At 36.9% G+C, this 16817-nt stretch overlaps 1 protein-coding gene across 1 annotated transcript; it reads right to left on the bottom strand.

Annotated features, from left to right (window-relative positions):
- Window positions 1-4301: 4301 nt before the first annotated feature.
- Window positions 4302-15296, bottom strand: LOC141661132 (dephospho-CoA kinase-like). Its single transcript, XM_074468118.1, has 4 exons — window positions 15191-15296; window positions 9965-9977; window positions 5026-5160; window positions 4302-4737 (listed from the first exon to the last, which is right to left on the bottom strand). The coding sequence occupies exons 1-4, from the start codon at window positions 15294-15296 to the stop codon at window positions 4302-4304; spliced, it is 690 nt and encodes a 229-aa protein (XP_074324219.1).
- Between the last annotated feature and the right edge of the window lie 1521 nt (window positions 15297-16817).

Genomic DNA, 16817 nt, shown 5'->3' on the forward strand with positions numbered 1-16817 from the left:
CTCCCCTGAGTCGGCGGTCGAATATCCATCAAAAAACAATAGCCATGGCCTTAACTGATCTTCGTTAGATTTGTGCGCTTTAGCTTTGAATTGACATTCAGCAACGAAATCTGAGAAAACTTGAGCTTTGATCACAGTTTGAGGTTTATATTCGATGTAAAATTGGCTCAACTCGATTGTCCAAGCAGCGAGTCTGCCCGTCATGTCGGGTTTGTGCAGGATTCTTTTGAGAGGTTGATTTGTGAGCACATGAATTTCCCTCGCTTGGAAGTAGTGTCACAATTTTTGGCTGCCGATGATTAGAGTGTAGACTAGCTTCTCGATTCGGGGGGTATCTTGTTTCTGCGTCTCATAATAAATGGCTAATATAGTACGTTGGGACTTCTTTCCCTTCGTCAAGCCGAACTAAGACTGCCGCGACGGTTTCGTCGGAAGCTGAGAGTACTGAAGCAATGGTTCGCCCGATATAGGTCGAGTGAGGATGGGTGGGTTTGTTAAGAATGTCTTTAACTTGGTGAAACCCTTTTTATAGTCATCATTCCATTCAAAATGTGAGGATTTGGAAGCTTTCTTCATTGCTGAGAAAAATGGGATGCATCTTTTTGACGATTGGGGAATAAACCTTGAAAGTGCAGTGATACATTCAGTCAGCTTTTTCAAGTCCTTAACGGATCCTGGTTTTTCCATTTCTAAGATTGCCTTTTTTTGGGATGGGTCTGCCTCAATACCTCTCCGGGTGACCAAAAACCCAAGGAATTTACCCGCGGTGAGACCGAACGAACACTTGGAAGGGTTTAGCCGCATATTATTATTCCTCGTATTCCCGAATATCTCACGAAGGTCAAACACATGATCAACTAGAACCTTCGATTTTGTGATCATGTCATCGACGTAGATCATCATATTTCTCCCGATCTGCGAGGCAAATATCTTATCCATCATTTGCTGAAATGTGGCCCCCGCATTGATTAAACCGAAAGGCATTACTCGGTATCCGAAGACCCCTCTGTGTGTGATGAACACAGTTTGCTGCCAATCTTGGGAATTCATCTTGATTTGATTATACCCTGAAAAGCATCCATAAAATATAAGAGCTCATGTCCTGCTGTCGCATCAATGAGTTGGTCGATGTTCGGTAGAGGATAATTTTTTTTGCGACAAGCCCTATTCACGTTCGAGTAATCGATGCACATCCTCCATTTCTCATTGTTTTTCTTGACCAAGACCACATTCGAGATCCATGTAGGGAATTGTACCGGTTCGATAAAACAGGCCTCAAGCAATCTGTCAATCTCTTGGTCAATGGCTGCTCTTTTCTCGGCAGAGAATGTTCGGTGTTTCTGTCTTACGAGTTTAATGCTTTTGCTGATGTGTAAAGAATGCCGAGAGACGACCTCCGGGATCCCGAGCATGTCCTTGGGGTCCCAGGTGAAAATGTCAGAGAACTCTCGGATGAGATTCGTGATATCTTTCTTTAAAAGTTCAGGGAGATTTTTGCCAATTCTTGTAGTTTTTTCAGGGTTTCCTTCAAATACTTCCACCTCTTCAGTTTCTTCGATAGGGGAGCAATAGTTCTTGTGGGTGTGTCGATTAATTCTCTGGGGTCGACTTCAACCACTTGGTTGACTTCCAGTTACTCATCTGCTTTTTTCCTTGGAGAAACTGTGATTAAATAGCATTGTCCAGCCGTTGCCTGGTCCCCGGTCATTTCACCTACCCCGAAGTCTGTGGGAAATTTATTTTCAAGTGGGATATGGAAGTTATAGTGCGTAGGGCGATGATTGTAGGTCGTCCCAGTATAGCGTTGAAGCTAGAGAAGGCACTGATCACATGAAACTTGACCACCTTCCATATTTGGCACGGGGGAGAGCCAAAAAGTATCGGCATGTCGATAATTCCTACCACATAGACTTCATTCCCGGTAAACCCATACAGCGGGGTTCAAGAATTCTCGAGTCTTCGGTCCCAGATGTCCATTCAGGAGAAGGCGTGATGACATAAGATATCAACGGAGCTTTCATTGTCAACCATCATTTTCTTAACTATATTGTTTCCCACTCGTGTCGTAATGACAAGGGTGTCCTGATGGAGTTCGATGAGTCCGGGATGGTAATCATCATCCGAGAAGGATATGATTGGAGAAGGATTCGCTCAAGGGCGTTTAGTTGTTGAGGGATTGACATTAAAAACTTCTCGAGCATAAGATTTGTGAGAGTTATGAGAAAATTCTCCCGCGGCTACACCGCCAAAATGACGTCAATGACGCGATCATCTTGCTGTACATAGTGGACAAGTTGTCCTCGGTGAATCTTACTTTCAATGAGGTTGCTGAGTTGGAAGCATTGTTCCGTTGTGTGACCAGTGTCTTCGTGATAATCGCAATATCTGGAACTTGGAGGTCTGCCGGGTTTCATGGGCGATAGTCTGGTTCTGTTTTTAACACTGCTAGAATCGTCATTTTCTCATCGTTGATCTTGGTGAATTCTTTGTCGAGGCGACTTCAAGATTGCCAATCTTTTTCCCTTTGATCCCTCAGAGGGTAATCAACGACTCGGTTCTGGGGAGATCGACAGCGGTCTTGATGCCTCTCTCTCGCGGGTTATCGCGGACTATAACTTTGATGAGGTTCATACCTTGAAGAGCGTTTGGGTGACTGTATGCAACTCACCGCCTCTTGAAGCATCATGTGATGCTCAATAATTTGAAATGCCACTTACAAAGTTTTTGGCCGTTTCTCAAATATCTCCTCGAGGAGTAGTCCGTGTCGTGACTTGTTGATACCCACTGATAGGAAATTGACGGCCATTTATTCTATGAGGTCTGAAATTTACGCTATTTCTTCTCTAAACTGAGTTAAGAAACTCCCGAGGCTCTCACCTGAGTGTTGGTGCATTATCATTAATGACGTTGTGACCTTTATTCCCTTATAATTGCTGGAGAAGCGAGCCTGGAATTTACTTTTTAATGTTAACCACAAGTCAATAGAACGGGGTGGTAGATTAATATACCATCGGAGAGTCGTACCTTGGAGGCACGTGGAGAAAAATTGGCATCGGGCGATTTCAGAGTGCCTGAAGAAAGCCATACAACTGTTAAAAGTATCGAGAAATGCCAAGGGGTCGGATGATCCATCAAAGTGATCGAGTGTTGGTGTCTTTAATGTCCTGTCGATGTGAGCTTTTTCGAGGATGAGAGATAAGGGGCTTTCGCTGACAGTTTCGAATCTCGACTGATTGCGCATTATGTTACGCATTTGAGCTATCTCTTCTTGCATTTTGGCGGATTCTTCGTGGGAGATGGACTCTGTAGACTCCGTCCTTTTGGGAGGCATCACCCGATGGTACCGTGCATTGTCAGCGTTCACGAGGTTGTGAATATGTCGACTCGGCAGAGGGTTCATACTCATATTCTACATCATTTTCATCATCATAGTACTGCTCCCCTGTCTCTTGAAGTGCGAACATCGTCTGATGAAGCTCATGTCGGACGCGATGTATTTCACGCTTCCATTCTAATTTGGCTTGCAAGAGGCGTACCTCTTTTTCCATGAGCTCGAGCTCTTCATCTGAGTACGCCGGAGCCTCGGGTTCTTCTGTTTCCTTCAGTTTTGCACGCTCTTCTTTCTCCAGATGCAAACGTAGATCACTAGAAAGCACCTGCTTTCCTGTCAAGGTTGAAATTCTCTGGCATTGATCTGTTTTACACTTGCGCTTCCTCGCCCGTGGCTCCATGACCACGATATTTTGCTTTTGATCGTGGCCAGTTTGCTCAGGTGGCGGGAACATGCATTTTGGTTGAAGCGGAGGCTTTTACGGCGACTCTTGGTCGTCGTGATGCCTAACAACAGTGGCGATCTCTGCTGTTGTTTCCATGATTTCGTTCGGATCGATTTCCTCCATAAATTCGTTGGATCTAAGAATAAAGAAACCCCTCCTTCTAGCGCCAAATGATAAGTCTCGAATATTATTTAATATTTAAGCCTTAATCTTTAAAGAGATCTTTTATTTATTTAATTATCTAACCCCCTCAAATGAGGTTGTTGCCTTATATTTATAGGAAGTCCCAAATGGGCTTTCTTTACAAATGGGCCTTCTTGGGCTTTACATCAAAGTTCAATAACTATTATCACTAAGACTTCATGGTCCCCTTTCTCCTGGTCCAAGGTCCAACACAGTGTAATAACTAAAAATACTTTGTCAATATTTTTGTTATACAATATAGAAAATAAGCTTTCGAGTTCCAAGTGCAGCACAATAATCACAACCACTATGAATTTTAGCTTTTGTAATAAGCCATTTCCTTTATAAAGCTTTCCTAGATACTACAACCCCAAGAAAAATCAATCCAAAAGATAGAAAAGCTCCTTGTCTGGAAAGCCAAAATTCAGTCCATGTCAAGGGCTTTGTAACTTGTTTCAGTACCTTCAAAAACTTCTCATCCAGCTCTTCAAAAGATCCAGTGTTGTCGATCACAATATCTGCTTTGGCCTTTTTTAAATCCAAAGGCATCTGAGCATCTATCCTGTTTTTTGCATCCTCCATCGACGTACCATCTCTTTCCATAAGCTGTGTAAGTTGTGTTTCTGGATCAACCCATACAACAATGGTGGGACTTGTCCACTTGTCCATCTTAACCTCGAACAACAATGGGATGTCAAGAATGATAACCTTGTAGCCCTTCAACCATAACTTCAGAACTCCTTGAAAGATAACCTGTGATATATAAGGTGCAAGTAACCTACAAATAAGTACCAAAATCCATTAAAAACATTGATGCATACTGAACACATGTTATTTTATGCACATCTTCGTCAAAAAAACATATATGCTATGTAATATTTAATTATATTAGAAAGGTAATATCAACACTCCAGTAATGAAATTAATTTTAAATATTCATCTATAATCATTTTAAGTTTACTTCAGCCTTACAAAAACCATAAGAGAAGCAATGAAATATGTTCCCGGGAAGAAGGCAAATCATTTGTTGACAATTAAATTGCATATTTAGTTATCTACGACTTACCTATTAAGAACCTGTCGTTTTTCATGATCAGAAAACACAATTTGGCCTGGCTTTGACCTATCAACCTCCCCATTGGCCTGAAGTATGTCCTCACCAAATGCTTCCACAACCTTTTTCCAACCACCAGTTCCGGTCCTCAAAATATCCCGTGAATTAAATTATGAGCATGCTAACCATAAAGCAAGCGAATGAGCAAAAAATTGCTCGTTCAGCTTTGCTCACTAGATTTCAAGCTTACATGAAGATGTTTGGTATATTTGTACATATTTGAAAAAATTGATTACATTTTAAATACACAATCTTGATAGGTATATGAACATACTTGTAAAATAATTATCAAACATAAGATTTTCTTTTCTATGTTGTAGTTACTTTAGTTTTAAACCAAAATACGAAATTTTTTATAATAGATATATATATATATATATATATATGTTAGGCCCTTAATCAACTGTAGAGGGGGTGGATACAGTTAATATAATCAATTCGACAAAGCTTCAACAGAATCAACAGTTTTTATATTAACTGATAAAAAATGTATTACAAACGTACTCTCTCGAAAGGATGAAAATTATCCTTGAGAGCTGCTAGGTTATGCGAAAGATATAACAATGTCGCAATTGCTTATAGCATGAACCTAATATGTGCTTTATATAGAGCACAACTACACAATATATAATGAATCCTATTATATTAACAACAAGGAAACCTAATACAATGCTTCTGAGATAAAGTCCTTCACCGCCTTGAGTTCATGTTTCTTTTTCCTTATCGAAGATCAACTGATGTGACAAATACTGATTACATCATCTGTTGATATCATCGTCATCCGTTGATATATAAGTTATAATGTGAATTTCTGATAGTTTCTGCTTAATATCACCAATTGCTCCTAACAATCTCCCCCAACTTGTTCATTAAAGGTTAAAACTTTAGTTCCTAGACTCATTTCTATCTTGGCTCCTCCAATAGGCATATCAACAGCATATTCAGATTGATCAATATACTTTGGAATGTAGTTTGATTTATAAGACATTCCTTTTTGCTTTAACTATATCAGGTTCTTTATGAATGCAGACCATCTGGTAGTTGCATAATTAGTTACCTTGAGAATCATAGCAATAAGTTCCAATTCCTGCCATGGGTTGTCTCTAAACTGTTCTTATTTCAACCTTAAGCTTCTCCCAGACTCCAGAAAATAGATTATTTTCTCTCCAGTATGATCAATAACAATTTGCACTGATATTATCTTCTATAAGTCTTCAAGCATTACATTATCTCCTATTTCTATCAAATAAGAATGCTTTCTTAGAGTCAAAGCATCTCCTACAAATGGATCATCAGCATTTAATCTTCCAAGACCACTTGTAATTCCAGGTTATCTAGATCAAGAACTTCCACTATAAATCTTCTTTAATGTTTCAGAAGAATCTATTCTAGGTGCTGGTTTCTTGCTTCCCCATAGTAGCTTCTTCTTTTCTTCAAAAGTAAATTCTGGATTATCAGAGACTATGTCTTCAGAATCATAATTTGATAAATTTGCTTGAATTGGGTTTAAAAAATCAACAACATGAGTAGAAACAGAGGTTGGGATTGGTTGAATAATAACTTTTTTAACTTGAGCAATGTCAGATGTTAATTTCAGTTTATCAGCCCAGTCAGCTCCATAAATCTTCCTTTTTTGGTGAGCTTGGCTGATTTCTTCTTCTTCACATTTTTCTTCAGTATCATAAGTTTGAACTACTGTATAGATTGAATCTATCAGCATTTGAGATTTAGTTTCCTTAGATACTGATTTCTTCTTTGCAATAAACTTGGCTTTAGACTTTAAAATCTTTGACTTCTATCTTATCTTCTCTTTTCCTTTAAGCTTCTTGTCAGCAGTTAAGATATCTTGAGATCTGAGAGATCTTTCATCTTATGCTTGACTGATTTCCCTTATAACTACACCTCTGGTTGGTCTGTTAGAAGGATCATCTTCATAAAGTACTTGAGAAATAACAACAATATCAATATTTGCTATCTTCATGGAATTCTTGAAGTCTTCCCCTATTTTCCTTAGCTGTTCAAGATCAACTCCAGGATTTTCTCTATTAAAGATTCTTCTACTCACCTCAGAGTTAAATACTTCGATCCAAAACAGAGCTATCTTTCTTCCTTTTACTTTCAGAATTTGAAGATATTGACTTGCTTCAGCACCAGCTTTTATCTCCAGAATACCTTGGTCTTATTAGCAGCAGTTGTGACTTGTAAAGATTGTTGCATTTTTGGAGTCATAGTCAAATATTCTACTCCTCTTGCATTCCTCTTACTCTTTCCACCTTGTCTATATTAAAATCTAGTGATTGCTTTTAATGAACCACTAACTCCAACTAGCTCTTCACCTCTTCTCCTTTCACTATACTTCTGTCCCCCCTTATTACCTCCATCAGGATTTTCATCATTAGTATTTTTCAATGTCAGCTGTTTGCATTCAGATTTAACAATTTTCTCCTCCTTTTTGTCATCATCACCAAGCAGTAGAGAAAGAATCGGCTCCATTAAATTTTACACTTCTATAAGTTGATCAGACATTTGAGCTTGTTTAGCTTCCAATCTAGCTTGACTGTCTTCAATTGTATTTTGCCTACAACAATTGATGCAATTTGTTTCTGAATTTCCTGATGAGTAGTCAGCCTTGAAACAATCAATGATTCTTTGATCTGATTGATTTGAGTAGTAGTTGCTTCTTGAGCTGTATGTAAGGATCTGACAACTAAAGTTGATGCTTTAAGATGATTCAGCATATCAGGATTCTTAATCTTCTGTTGTGTTGTTTCCAGATGTGCAACAACTTTTGTTTTGGAAATAAGATATGTATCATCTTTCCAATGAGCATTCTAGAGATTATCAAAATAATCCGTGTCCTTCTTAGCATCTAACTCTTTCATTCTCTGTTGTGTCACATGCATAGGCATATCTTCAGGGAAGAAAAGATCATCCTCAGGATCTATAATAACATTAGAAATATTAGCTTCTTCAACATCAATAGATTCTTCAATAGCAACTGGATTTTGCACTAATTTCTGAACTTCATCACCAGCTTCAACATGTAGAATAGAATTAGAAATTGGTGCAGTATGTGATCCAGCAACTCCAGAAGCTTCCACACCTTCAGCAGTTAACTCCACATCTTCAAGTATTGTAGATAAATGAATTGGAGCTTCGAGATTAACTTCCAGGTCCTCAGTTGCTGTAGAATATTGTGGATATTCTGAAATGGATGAAACTTTATGAATGGACAGTTGTTCTACTACATCTTCAGCAATAACAGGTATTTTAAGAAATTAGCGTGAACAACTTTCTTGAATAGAAAAAGAAAGTCTCAAAAGTATGTCTTGAATAGACATTTTAGATAGTCAAGTACACTCAAAGATAATAATCCTCATTGGCTAAGAATTAAATCTTTCATAAATTTCTTCTTTAACAAAAGTTATTTCCTGTATTGTGCTCAATATATACTGAAGTAATCAGATGAACTTAAACAGAGATTAGTTTCTTCACATGCACTATTAAAAACATCTGAAATTAAGCATGTAGTACTGATTTGGATATGAACAGTTAAAAGCATTCAAGCATAAATAAGAAATTAAACAAGTATGCATTCACTTAAAGAGTCAAAGAAGGAAAAAACATTTTCATAAATAGTTAAGAAGCAGAGTAAAATACTTTATAGAATTTTAAACATAAAACCCTAAACAATCTAACTACTCGGACTTCTTCTGCCTCTTTGCTGGTTGGTCTGACCTCATCGCCCTACGATGATAAATCCTACTCATTATGCCTGCAAGAGAGATGATATTCTCTTGCAGCTCAAGAGCTGCTTGACGAGCACGTTCCGCCAGTTCAGCACGAAGTTCTTCTTTAAGAACTTCTCCGGTGAAGAAATGTAGTTCCATTGATCATCCCAAGAAAGATGATCATAAACTGAGTTTGGAACTTCAGTTGCGTGATAAATTTCACCACATTACGAACCCTATGTCCGTATGGATCAAAGTATATCTTTTATCACTGAGATTGAAGATTGGCAAATAGCATCCACCGTTGCGTTTGTAAAACTGGGGTTAAACCATTTTTGATGAGTGAAGTTGAATAAAATATTGAGAAGATGATGAGTTGAGTATGAAAAGGTAGTAAGAATTTTTGAGAGTGGAGGGTTTGTATTTATAGCAGAGGAGATAGATACTGAAAAGACTCTTTGATTAATCATGTAATAATTAATCATAATACGAATACATGATTACGCGTATCTAGGTAAACAAAAAGTAATCTCTCTCTTTAGATTCCTATTCCCAATGTAGGTACTCAAGTATTACTAGATACTTACATCAGTAGCTAACTCATTTAAGCAATTAAAAGATTTCCACTAACTCACTGATTAATTAAAAATACTGCATAACCATTTATTTCGAATAAATTCAAAATAATCAATGAAATATAACAGTCAATCATGATTTGACCATTATCAGTATTTAAACACGACAATCAGGATTTATCAATCACTGACAGAATCTATTAGTTAAAGCAAGTTTAACTAATAACAGAGCATGTACACATAATTAGTAGTTTAACATGTAGTTTTCACATAAGATCATAGAAGATAATTGCATGTTATCATGGCATCAACATTTAGCACACCATCAGTATCTAACAAGTACTGACACATAATAAGATACCATGCTTCAATATATCAGCAGACATAATTATCAGAGTTTGAGAAATGTCCTGATATCATTCCCAATTCATTCACCAATCTTGTGAAAGTAGCTTCACAAAGAGGCTTGGTGAATATATCTGCTACTTGCTGATCTGTTGGAACAAAGACCAATTCCATTGTACCTGCTTCCACATGTTCTCTTATAAAACAGTATCTGATGCTGTGTGTTTAGTCATTGAATGCTGCACTGGATTTCCTCTCATTGCAATAGCACTTTGATTATCACAATATATAGGAATAGAAGAATAGTCTAACCCATAATCCAGTAGCTGATTCTTCATCTATAGAATCTGAGCACAACAGCTTCTTGCAGCAATGTATTCTGCTTCTGCAGTTGAAGTAGAAATTGACTTTTGTTTCTTTCTATACCAAGAAACCAATCTGCCACCAAGAAATTGGCAGCTTTCAGAAGTATTTATCCTGTCTATTTTACCTCCTGTAAAATCAACATCCGAATATCCAATTAGCTTAAAGCCTGAATCTCTACGATACATAGTCCCAAATTCATGGTGCCTTTGAGATACTTAAAAATTCTTTTCACAACTAATATATGAGGTTCTCTAGGATTAGCTTGGAACCTTGCACAGAGACAGGTAGCATAAATGATATCAGGTCTACTAGCAGTCAGATATATGAGTGAGCCAATCATACCTCTGTAGTTAGTTATATCTACTGAGGAACCGATATTTAAATCTAACTTGGTTGTAGTGGCCATGGGAGTTGATGCAGTTGAGCAGTCTTGCATTCTAAATCTTTTGAGTAAATTCCTGGTGTATTTGGATTGAATTATGAAGATCCCTTCATCAGTCTGTTTAACTTGTAACCCTAGAAAGTAACTCAATTCTCCCATCATACTCATTTGATACCTGGACCACATTAGCTTTGCAAGTCTCTCAAAAAGGTTATCATTAGTAGATCTAAAAATGATATCATCAACATATATCTATACTAATAACAAGTCCTTACCATGGTATTTATAAAAGAGAGTTTTTTCAATTGTACCTCTTGTGAAACCACTTTCTAGTAGAAATAGCAAGTGTTTCATACCAGACCCTTAAAGCTTGCTTCAGTCCATAGAGTGCTTTATCCAGAAAGTAGACATGATCTGGATACTTTGGATCAATGAACCCTGGAGGTTGTTTAACATAAAATTCCTCTTCAAGTTCTCCATTTAAAAATGCACTCTTCACATCCATTTGGAACACCTTAAACTTCTTGTGAGAAGCATAGGCAAGAAAGATTCTAATTGCCTCAAGCCTTGCAACTAGAGCATATGTCTCATCATAATCAATGCCTTCTTGTTGTGAATAACCCTTTGCAACCAGTCTTGCTTTATTCCTTGTGATAATGCCCTCACTGTCAGTTTTATTTCTGAACACCCACTTTATGCCAACTACAGATCTGTTCTTTGGTCTTGGCACAAGAGTCTAGACTTTGTTCCTTTCAAATTCATTGAGCTCCTCTTGCATTGCTGTAACCCAGTCAGCATCTTGCAGAATTTCTTCAACCTTCTTAGGTTCAGTTTGAGATAGAAAAGAATGGTAAATACATTCATTCTGAGTGGCTTTTCTTGTTCTTACACCACTGTCAGGGTTTCCAATGATTAAGTCAGGTGTGTGTGACTTAGACCATTTTCTTGCAGATGGAAGTTGACTCCTTGAAGATGAACCTCCCCTTGATCCATGAACTCTCTGTTATTTCTTTGATTAGCACCACTATTATTTCCTGATGCTCCCCCATTTTTATCAATATTTGACTCATCAGAGTTTGAGGAAGATGAGTCTGATGATCTTTCTACTGATGTTTCTTGAGTTGAATCACTTGTAATAGTCTCTAGATTTGAATCATGTTGCTCCCCCTCAATATATGCTTCAGTGTTAGAAGAATTTTCACTGTTATGTGGAACATCAGAGCTTTGAGTGATATCAGGATTTACTGTATCAGGGTCAAGATTTAAAAGTTCAGCATATGGCACTTCATTTTCAAATCTCAATTTGTCATGGTCATCTGCATCTTCTAGACTTGTTATCTTGTCATCAAAAGATACATGTATGGATTCCATGACTGTTCCTGTTCTTGTTCTCAGATTGTAAACTCTGAAGGCTTTTGTGGACAAGGATATCCCATAAAATTCCTTCATCAGCTTTTAGATTAAACTTGGTCAGCTGCTCCGGATGATTTTTGAGAACAAAACACTTACAACCAAAAATATGAAAATACTTTAAATTTGGCTTCTTTCCCTTCACCATCTCAAATGGTGTTTTTCCATGCCTGTTGATCAATGTTGTATTTTGTGTAAAGCAAGCAGTTTGCACAGCCTCGGCCCAGAAGTAGGTAGGCAATCTTGCTTCTTCTAGCATGGTTCTTGTAGCTTCTATAAAAGTTCTATTCTTTCAACAACTCCATTTTATTATGGAATTCCAGGAGCAGATAACTCTTGTTTTATCCCCTTGAGTTTGCAGAACTCTTCCATAGAGCTATTCTTGAATTCAGTTCCATTATCACTTATGATGATCTTCACTTTGTACATTGATCCTTTTTACAGCTCCCTCACATGATCAAGAAGAATGGATGGAGATTCATCCTTGGTGTGCAGAAAATACACCCATGTGTATCTTGTATATTCATCAACAATTACGAGTGCATGCCTCTTCTTGGAAATTGATATAACATTCACTGGACCAAAGAGATCGATATGAAGTAGATGATATGGTTCAAGAATGGAGGATTCAGTTTTACTCTTGAAAGATGTTTTCCATTTCTTGGATTTCTGGCATGAATCACATAAGCCATCAGGAGTAAATACTGTATTGGAAAATTCTCTAATAAGATATTTTCTCACAAGTTCATTGATATTGTTGAAGTTGAGGTGATAAAGTTTTTTATGCTAGTTTCAGCTGTCTTCCACAGATGCTCTACTTAGTAGACAAACTTCTGAATCATCAATACTTGTGGAGACCCTGACTTCATATAAACTACCATGTCTTACACCAGTCATTGCAATCTTGCCATCAGACTTAATGATAATTTTACAATGCTCCTCATAAAAATTGACATGGTAACCTCTGTCACAAATTTGACTCACACTGATCAAATTATGCTTGAGTCCTGCAACTAGAGATACATTTTCAATGATGACATTTCCAATTTTGATTTTTCCATATCCCAAGAATTTTTCTAAGTTTCCATCTCCATAAGAAACACTTGGGCCAGCCTTCTCCTCAAATTCTGATAGCAGAGATTTATAACCAGTCATGTGTCCTGAGCATCCACTGTCCAAGACTTTAGTATTCCTCCTGTTACCCTTTAATTCAGCATTGTCGGCCTCAACATCAACATTTTCCATGAGAGCATAATTGATCCCATCATCTGAATATGATGAATCATCCCAGTTTCTTTTCTTTGAGATCAAAGCTTGTTTCTTCTAAGCTCTGGGTTTTCTGCAGTCAGCTGCAAAGTGTCCAATTCTATCATAGTTGTAACATCTTTCTTTTGACTTGTCAGGCTTTCCAGATCTTGATTCTTTCCAATCAGTATTTCTTCTGTTGTTCCTCTTATCAGAGTTTGAGGAACTGGAAACTTTTATGCAAAATCTTCTCCCTTTCTTGAAGTTCTTGTAGACCATATTCTTGAAGCTTTTAACCAGTAGGGAAACCATATGATCCATGTCTTCATTATTGTTATGATCACTGTCAGTATCTGATCCAGTATCAGTACTTAAGTCATCATCATAATTTGATGATTCGATATCTGACTTTGCAATCATGGCTTTCCCTTTGGAGTAGCTTTTCATCCTAACTTTCTCCTTTGGCTTTTCTTCAACCTTGAGTGCAACTGGTCTAGACCTAGATCCTTTCCTCTTGCTTCTTTGCTCCATCTCTAGTTCATGAGTTTTCAGAACTCCATAGATCTCATCTAGAGGTGTGTCATCAAGTTGATAGTTATCCCTTATTGATATGACTTTAAAGTCCCAATTTTTAGGGAGAGCAAGTAGGAACCTCAAGTTTGAGTCCTCCAAATCATATTCTTTATTGACAAGGGATAAGTCATTCAGCAAATTCTGAAATCTGTCATAGATCTCAGTTAAGGACTCATTGTCTCTTGAGTCAAAGTGCTCATATTCTTGAGTAAGTACCGTCCTCCTGTTCTTTTTGATAGCGGTTGTACCTTGACACTTTACTTCTAAAGCATCCCATATCTCTTTTGCTGTCTTACATCCAATGACTCAATTGAACATAACACTATCAAGACTGCTGTGTAGGATGTGTCTGACCTTAACATCCTTCATAATAGATGAGAGATCTTCCGGAGTATAGTCCTTCCTGTATTTGTCTATCATCTTCTCTGATTCTCCTGCAACAGAAAAAGCTACCTTCATTGGTTTATGAGGACCATCATAAATCATGTTTAGATATTCAGGATCCGTGGCTTCCAAACACATGGCCATCCTGACTTTCCAGATTGGATATTCATGTATATTCAGGATTGGAACCTTGATTGCTTCATACCTACTCATGTTGATGCTGATCTGTGATGTGGCTGGGGTTGATGGTCTTGGATTCTGTGGTTCTTCTTCTTTGTCTCCCATTGTAGATTGATTTCAGATCTTAAACTGTTTGTATGTTAACAGCAAACTCTGATACCAATTGTTAGGCCCTTCATCAACTATAGAGGGGGGGGGGGTGAATACAGTTAATACAATCAATTCGACAAAGCTTCAACAAAATCAACAGTTTTTATATTAACTGATAAAAACTTATTACAAACGTACTTTCTCGAAAGGATGAACAATTATTCTTGAGAGCTGCTAGGTTATGCGAAAGATATAACAATGTCGCAATTGCTTAGAGCATGAACCTAATATGTGCTTTATATAGAGCACAACTACACAATGTATAAGAAATCCTATTCTATTTACAACAAGGAAACCTAATACAATGCTTCTGAGATGAAGTCCTTCACCGCCTTGAGTTCTTGTTTCTTTTTTCTTATCAAAGATATACTGATGTGACAAATACTGATTACATCATCCGTTGATATCATCATCATCATCCGTTGATATATAAGTTCTGATGTGAACTTCTGATAGTTTCTGCTTGATATCATCAATTGCTCCTAATAATATATAAATATATATAGAATGCTTCACGAGCAGACATGATAAAAACTTTCTAATTCTTAACATCTATGCGATGAAGAATCTGATTAAAGGCTTCAAATTTCAACACAGAGTTGTAGCATAAATAATACAACTAAAGAGCAGAAGATGAAGTTATCAGATATCAAGTAATTTCTTCCTTAGTTCTACATATATTCAATTAATTATAGAAAGAAGTTGCAGAAACTATAAAACTGAAGAGTGCATGCACACACACAGATACACACACACACGAGCATTAAAGCATATACGAGCTACAAGGTCTGCGTCAGCAACTGGGATTGTATGAGACTTGAAAAGATTAGAAAGAGTAATCTTTCCTGATCCGATTCCTCCTGTTAATCCGATAATCCTCATTATTCGTCTCTTTTCTTCTTGACCTCTTATTTTTTCAGCCAATGAGTTCCACAATTACTGATTAGTACATAAATAAATAACATTATAAGACCTTAAACCAATAGAAAAAAAGTTTGGATTCTAGCTGACAAGAAAACAAACTAAGAACATCCTATGGAAATCATACAAGAAACTTGATCAAATATGTACACATAATGACAAATCATACTAGTAAGTGTAATAATGGTAGTAATTATGATCCCGGTGTAAAAAAGAGTCTATAAGAAAGTATGTATTTAAGCTATGTTTGTTGGCAAGGAAAATAATTCCTGCTAATCTATACTCAAAAGTCAAAACACTGTAAATATTCAAGTTTTGATTACTTTCAAGTTAATTTGGGGGGAAATTCAGCACCTCAAATGGGATACCTCTGTCATTGCACAAATGGAGGAAATCAAAAGGTTATGCGTGTGTCTGTGTGTCACGCTATTGCTATTTATCGGCCGAAATATCAGAAATCGACCACCTGCCGATCTAACAATCCAGAATCGGTGCACAAACCATTTTTCTTTATATCAGTCAAAATCGGTTAAAATTCGTTTGATATTGGAGGTGCCAAAGGAAAATTCAGGAGATCCATTTTTTCGGCCAGAGCTTAAAGACTCAATTGAAGGCTTTGTTTTTTGAATTGTATACGTCAAATATGAAAGAAGAAGAAAAAGGGATAAGAATAGAAGAGAAGAGGGAAAGACCGTGGCAGGACAAAATGAGAGAGAGGGGGGAAGAAGAGAAACATATACAAATGGAAACAAATATATAAAAATGGTATGTAATGCGGTTCATTTTTAATGAATGCGGATCATGCATTTTACCTTTTAACCCTTGCCCCGATGTAATATCCGGGATATAGCGTGCAATTACTTTTATCAATAAATAATTGTTATGTAATTATTATGTGATTTCTAGTGATTTATCTGATGATTGATATTGATATTTAGATATTTATATGTGATAAATGTGAGCATGTTAATTTTAATATGTCCAAAATAAAATATAGATAATTTTGGTATTTTTCTGGTAATTATTAGGTTGTTATATGATTTATAATGATTTATGGATTTAATAATTAATTTCTGCATAATTATAAAACTATTTTATAAAACCGATAATCGTCCAACTTCAACCGTTTTTACGTTTTTACAACCCGAAAATATGCAGAAAACTCCTTCTTAACCTAATCTGATTATTCTCAACATTTTCCATGTTTGGACTTTTTCGATCCGGAGTACGGTTTGACCCGTACGAGTCCCGACGCAAAATTTTCGATACGATAGTCATTTCGATAGATCAATAAAACCGTATTCTCGAGCGCAATATTTTTACATTATTTTCTCGTAAAGTGTTTTATAAGAAGCCCGATTTTGATGATTATCCAAAACCGATATCAAATCGGATCATTTTTGCAGTTACTTAGTGACTAAGTAACCTATTTCCGGATCCAATACGATCCAACGGGTGTTAATATTCCATAAGTATAAATAA

The sequence above is a fragment of the Apium graveolens genome, chromosome 5 (genome assembly GCF_009905375.1).
Source record: "Apium graveolens cultivar Ventura chromosome 5, ASM990537v1, whole genome shotgun sequence".
In the NCBI taxonomy this organism is placed as follows: Eukaryota; Viridiplantae; Streptophyta; class Magnoliopsida; order Apiales; family Apiaceae; genus Apium; species Apium graveolens.

Excerpts from the sequence above, each read along its gene's own strand:
- LOC141661132 (XM_074468118.1), bottom strand. The coding sequence starts at position 15,296 with ATGAGGATTATCGGATTAACAGGAGGAATCGGATCAGGAAAGATTACT. Across the intron at positions 4,738-5,025 it reads AAACGACAGGTTCTTAATAG|GTTACTTGCACCTTATATAT; the intron begins GTAAGTCGTAGA and ends ACTTATTTGTAG.